At 46.6% G+C, this 6,410-nt stretch overlaps 1 protein-coding gene across 1 annotated transcript; it reads right to left on the bottom strand.

The window, feature by feature from the left end:
* Nucleotides 1–4,485: 4,485 nt before the first annotated feature.
* Nucleotides 4,486–5,667, bottom strand: Scgb1b26-ps. The gene is made up of 3 exons (XM_030243143.1): nucleotides 5,607–5,667; nucleotides 5,289–5,488; nucleotides 4,486–4,515 (listed from the first exon to the last, which is right to left on the bottom strand). Exons 1-3 carry the CDS (start codon nucleotides 5,665–5,667, stop codon nucleotides 4,486–4,488), a joined length of 291 nt encoding a protein of 96 aa, XP_030099003.1.
* Between the last annotated feature and the right edge of the window lie 743 nt (nucleotides 5,668–6,410).

Raw genomic sequence — 6,410 nt, 5'->3', positions numbered from 1 at the left:
GAAAGGGTTTATTCAGCTTACACTTCCATATAGTTGTTCATCACCAAAGAAAGTCAGGACTGGAAATCAAGCAGGACAGAAAGCAGGAGCTGATGCAGAAGCCATGGAGGGATGTTCTGTACTGTCTTCCTTCTCCTAGCTTGCTCAGTCTGCTCTCTTATAGAACCAAGAGTACCAGCCCAGAGATGGCACCACCCACAAGGGGACCTCTCCGATTGATCACTAATTGAGAAAATGCCTTGCAGCTAGATCTCATGGAGGCATTTCCCCAACTGAAGCTACTTTTTCTGTGATAACTCCAGCCTGAGTCAAGTTGACACAAAACTAGCTAGTACACCCACCAAGCCATCTCACTGGCTGTTAGGTGACACTACCCCTGGGTGGAAGCAAACAAGGATTTATTCACCACAGATAGAATTCAATGGCAAAAGTATGGATACCACGGAAGTCCAATTAGTGACCCAGTGAGTTCTGGGGTTACTCACAGGAATAAGGGAGCGGGGTTACTGACAGGAGCAGAGATAACTCAAAGACAGGTGCAACACTAACACTTACCCCAGCATAGGTGACAGCTCTTAAAGCTGGGAGCCTGGAGTACACCACATAGCCGGCATGGAGCTCCGTGTGTTGGCTTGGATGTCAGAGAGAGAAAGCTCTGGAAGGTTATATAATCCTGATTCCTTCTGACTCCAGGTGGGTGGTTCTGACTCTACAAGCCAGAGAAAGCAACCAAGAAGTGGAAGGGACAGTAGCTTATGTCACTCGGTCACTCTGGAGCATGTCCTCAACGAACTGTGTAGTGAGCACAAACTGTCACTCATATCCTGCTCAGACTTTGAGCTCTCAAATATGACACCTGCAGTCTCATGGAAGGCTGTGAAACTCTCTGCTTAAGACCAGGCCTACCAAATTCATCTGGCACCAATTTCCCGGGAAGCTCAGAAGTCTTAGTTTTTGTAGTGCTTCGATTAAGCCCAGGGCCTGCACAAGCTGTGTGCTGAGCTATGAACCAGATGGAGAAGCTCTGCTTTTTTGTTTGTTAGTTTTTGTTTTTATTCTTTTTTTGTCTTTTGTTTTAAATCTATAGACGAAAGCATGGTAGAATAGCTTCCTGTCACCCAAAAGTGTATTGAGAAGAGTTAGGTCACAGCATCTTCATAGTCCCTAGACCACCCTTAGCTTTCAGGAGGCAATAGGACTCCTTCAGAAGCAATCTCTGGTTAGACACTGTTGATTTGGAGGCCTAAAAGGGGGCAGTGAAAGAAGGGGTAGGGAGGATAGCCCACATATGGCCAGAGTTCCTCCTATTCTCTGGGAAGGCGAACATTTGAGGGCTGCCAAACACTTTCAACTTAGCCCTGGGTGGGCATCTAAGCCACTGACCCCACTCAACTGAGGTGGACAAAGGGCAGCCCCCAACCTGGGACCCCGAAGCAACACCCTGTGGCCCATGGGCTACGGAAGAGAGGGCTGAGGGAGAGAGATTTTCACACAGGCAAGAGTCTGCACAATAGGCCTTGATTAACAGAGACAGTCTAGGATTTTAGAGCTTTATTATAGAAAGACAGGGAGAAAGAGAAGAGGTGAGAGAGAGAGAGAAAGAGAGAGAGAGAGAGAGAGAGAGAGAGAGAGAGAGAGAGACTGGCCATGGCCAGGAGGAAAGAAGGGGGAAGAGAAAGAGAGAAGAAAGGCTAGAGGGTAGGAGGGAGAGAGAGGACAAGAGTGAGAGGAGAGAAGAAAGGAGAGAGGGAAGGAGAGAGGAGAGTAAGGGGAATAAGGGGAGTAAGAGCAAGAGGATTAAGAGAGTGAAGTGGGTCAAGCAGCCCCTCTTATTGTGTGCTGTAATCATTACTGTTTCTAGGTAACTGGGGAGGAGACTAGCCTGAAGGTAAGAAGCTTGAGACATTGCCTACATGACTACTAACCATGCTTCTCTTATGGGGACTTAGGGGGCGGTAACTTCAACAGGAGCCAGAGTTACAGGAGACATGAGAGAACTCCTTCTGTCCCATGTAGGTGCATTATTACCACCCGGTCCCGGGGTTCAACATGTACCCTCAACTGGAAACCAGGCTGTCTGTGTATAGCCCAATGCCACACATGTTGCTACACATACTCCAGTGAAGTTTGCTTGGCAGGCAGAGAGGCCTGGTAGCAATCACAAAGCAAAGAGTTTCACGGAAACTCACCTCCTGGAGGTTTGGCGTTCTCATTAACCCTTATACTCATACTCTATCCCTGAGTTAGTCTGGTGTATGAATCCACGTGCTCTCTTTTAGTATTATTTTATTATAAGTGCCTTTTAAGATTGAATTCTGATATAGTTAAGCCTCCTACCAGTGTTCCAATGTTCCAGAAGCAGATGAGCCTGGAATCCGGTAGGAATGCAGTAAGGAAGTTACCTATTCAGTAATTAATTAAGCATTACAAAAGACAGAGCCAGCACCTCAAGGCTGGTCTGCAGAGTATTTACTAAGGACAGTAGTCAATCTCACACAAACAAGGGAATACCGTGAAAGAGCCAGGGAATCCCACTGAGATAGAAATCTTCAGTACAGGCTACATTGCATATTAGAAGCAAGTTGGTGAATTCTTCTGACAAATGGAGATTCTCCACAGATACTTAAAAGTTACACTCATACTAGAAATTATCAGGACCCAGGAAATAGGGGGGTTGTGGTATTGCAGTATTCATGAGAAGGTCTGCTAAAGTAGAACCCCTGGTGGTGGGCTTAACAATAGACTAGCTTTACACCTGGCTCCCTTCTTAGTGGCAGAGGCCTGGTCCCTGACTTCTTTTGATGTATACATTGCTTTTCTATTGTGTCACTGTAACTTCGTAGATTGTATCTCGTCTGGTTTCTGGGTATTCTGCTGTATAAAAAGTTTGATGCTTGACCTGACAAAATACATTCAGATTCTACACAATCTCCTGTGTGCATCTGTCTGTCATTTCTGACAACTCCTTGCCCATCTGCACCCAGAGACCCATCCATGCAGACAAAGGGACCCAGAGGGTCTGCGGCAACACGTAGCTCCCAGAAGGCAGGAGGCTTCCTTAAGAAGCAAGCTCTGACTAGACATTGGTGAGTTGGAGTCCTGGGTCACAGGCATCAGGTTCAGTCTGTACAAGATGGCCTCCTAATGTGCTGTTTTGTTTAAATCTGGTTCCTTGTGTTCTCTAGGAGTTCCTGCACTGGAAACTTAGTTCCCATCATAGGGTCTCAAGATATGATGTGATGGAGAATCATGAGACAACTGGAAAGGTGATTAGGACTCTGGAGTGTGGCCATGGGGTGGGACACATGCTATAGACTAGGTGAATGCTGGAGACAGCCACACACTGACTTGACCATGTGATTAATTCTACTTTCTGAGTATCTGCTTGTGACCAGGTCCTCCATAAAGGCTAAAAAACTGAGGCTGCAGGACTGTGGACCTGGAGCCTTCAAAATGATTAGTTTTTCTTTATAAATACTCAGCCATGGTTATTTTATCATAGCCTTATTAAAAAGAATAGTACCCTTTACTTTTTTCAGCTCATACTCTATAATGAGAGAGCCTGTACCTGTTGGGCCTTCCATCAGCATCTGCATCATGAGGTATATATATATATATTCTTCTGGGTATCCCTGGTGGTGTGAGCCTGGGATCCATGTGAGGACATGGCTCATTGGTGGATCTGAGGCACATGGTGTTAGGATTGGCCACAGGGCAACTATTTGGTGACTGGTGTGGGAAAGGACTTTCTGCCATGTCCATGGAACAGAGCCACATGACATGTCCTAAAGTTGTAGGACCCTGGGTCCCCACTCAGTGTAACACCAAATGGGGAAGTAACTGGATTTGGAACTGGGTAATTGACATTAGGATAAACTGAGTTCTGGTTTTGGCCAGGTCACACACTGATTTCCAGGCTGAATTTCTGTTTACTGTAATGAGCAGGAAGCCTTAGAGATTGGTAGGTTTTTTTTTCTTTTTGTTTTCTAAATGGGATACACTGTGACTCACACACAATGCCTAACTGGTTCATGCCCCCAACACTGGGAGCAGGGGCAGATTCTGCTATTTAAAGCCTGTGTGGTCCTCAACAGACCCTTGGTATTCCTAGTCCTACTCAGTTCCATGATCCTGCGGAGTTCAGTCTGGAAGGGTATGTGTGTGCCCTGTGGACCCTGTCCCATGAGGGTGACAGGTACTCAGGTGTAGTGACTATGGTCTCTTAGCATTATCTAATGAATTCTGCAGGACGTTTTGGCAGCACCACAATTGATCGGTGGCACTTCAAATCACACTGGTTGTCCCTGCAGTATCCTTTAACCCAATCAGCCCCAACCTCGAATCCAAAAATCCAGGCTTCCCTATGAATTTCAAGGCTTTTATTGTTGGATTCCTGTTCTTAGACACCTGGGGGAAGGGGTAGGGCTTGCTGCATCTATGCTGGTGAGCAGGCAAATGGTTTCCTTGAGAGCAAGGATGTACCCATCAACATGTCCGGCTAGCTGTTATTTTATTCTGCAAAGAAAAAGCCAATCAAGGCCTCAAAGGTAAAGAAAACTTCTTGCCCCATTGACTACATATAGGTACACCTCCTGGGAGGAACTGTATCCTATTTTCAATAGCTTTTGAGTTCGGTCAGTGCTAAGGAGCCTTTTCTCCCACCTGTTGATACAAGCTCTGTAATGAGCCTCCAATCCAGGCAGATGGGAAAAGCAACCTTGTGGGATACCATAGGTACAAGTGAGACAGAGTTGGAAGGGGCTGACAGGGTTCCATTTGAGCCCTTGGGCAACTAGGACCCCATAAGGGAACTGACTCCTGTCACATGATGATGACACTCAGATATCTGCAGCTGACACAATAACTTATCCAACCAGTTCTAGGGACAAGAGTGGGTTCAATTTAATTTTACCCTTGAATGACCAAGGCCTGGAGTCCACACAGTGACCTTGGAGGTGCATAGAACAGGAATATAGATGACTGTTTTGGGGCTGGAGTGGTAGGCTTGAAAAGTTAGGATAAAAGACCTAGGTTGCAGAATGGTGCCAGGCCCCAAGCTTGTGCAACTAGACCTGGGAAATTGTGTCAGGAAGGCTGATAGAGGCCAAACTTTGGCAGGGATCTAGCATGGCTTGGCTGAGTTGAGCAGCTAGGCCAAGCTCAGGAAGCCTGAGAGTCCCTTCCTGCCCTATCCTCCTGATATCCTCAATCAGGTGTATAACTCTTCTGGATTCACAGAGAACCTTCCAAGTGGGGGAGAATTATAAGCACTGCCCTTAGAAAGACACGTAGAGACTCATGATGAGAATGGTTGCCTGTGCCTTGTCTTCCTCGGTCAACGTCCTATCAGAACATTTCTTGATATTTGCAGCATTTTCCAGTACGTTAGTGTCTTTATTGTATGGTTTCAGGTACTCAACATACTCTTCAGTGGTCCCATTAAAAAATATATCAACTTTTTTCTGTAAAGCAGGGCAAAGGCCACAGTATGGAACACAAAGACAAGGTGACTCCCCCTTGAAAGACAGGCATCAGCACACCCCAGTGTATAGAGGGTATGAGAGCCTGGAGAGCCCACATCTCTGACACGCACACAGAATACCCACCTCCCCCTGAAGTCAGGAGCAGGGCAGCCCCGAGCAGCAAGAGAGCACCAGCGAGCTTCATGGTAATGGTGGCAAGTGCTCCAACTCAGTTTGGTTCCCTTTTATAACTGCCCTGGTCTGCAGAGTGGGCAGGGCGGGAACCATGTCTGAGTCCTTCCAGGCCACTCCCAGGATATGTCTTGGAACTTCCTGGGGCTGTGAGTTTGTGGCATGGGGAGGAGTGTATTTTGGCAATTCAAAAAGATCCTGGTCAATAATCTGGCTCAGCCTGGTCCCATTAGAAGTGATTTTCTTAAGGTCACATGTCATGTAATGGCCAAAGGAAGGTATGAGTAGGGAAAATGTCAAATGGTCTCTCAATCAGACCACCAGAAGTGAGGCCCATGTTACCCTGTTACACTGGGGACCTCACTGTTAGTGTCTAGATAAGGCATATCTCAGACCATTGGCCATGTGACCCATGCCCTGTCTTTGTGCTGCCCCTATCTTCCATTTGCTTTGTGCCTTCCCTTGAACCAGTCTCATCAACCCAAACGTCTTCTGCTGTTGTAGGCAACCTTCAACTTGACCTTTTTGCTGTTGTTCAGTGTTTTTTTGATAGGGTCTGTCTACCCAGTCCAGGCTTTCCTGGAACTATGTAGACAAGGTTAGCCTTGACCTCATAGAGGTCTTTGTGCCTCTCTCCCATGTGAATGCTAAAATCAAAGGCAAGCAGTATCACGTCTACCTAAACTTGACCTATTCAACCCCTGGTTAAGGTTTATGTTGTGTGTTGGGGGGGGGTTCTTTCTTTTCTTTTAAGAT

The sequence above is a fragment of the Mus musculus genome, chromosome 7 (assembly GCF_000001635.26).
Source record: "Mus musculus strain C57BL/6J chromosome 7, GRCm38.p6 C57BL/6J".
Taxonomy (NCBI): Eukaryota; Metazoa; Chordata; class Mammalia; order Rodentia; family Muridae; genus Mus; species Mus musculus.
The sequence above is the reverse complement of the archived record's forward strand: the minus strand, read 5'-3'. Positions and strand labels throughout refer to the sequence as shown.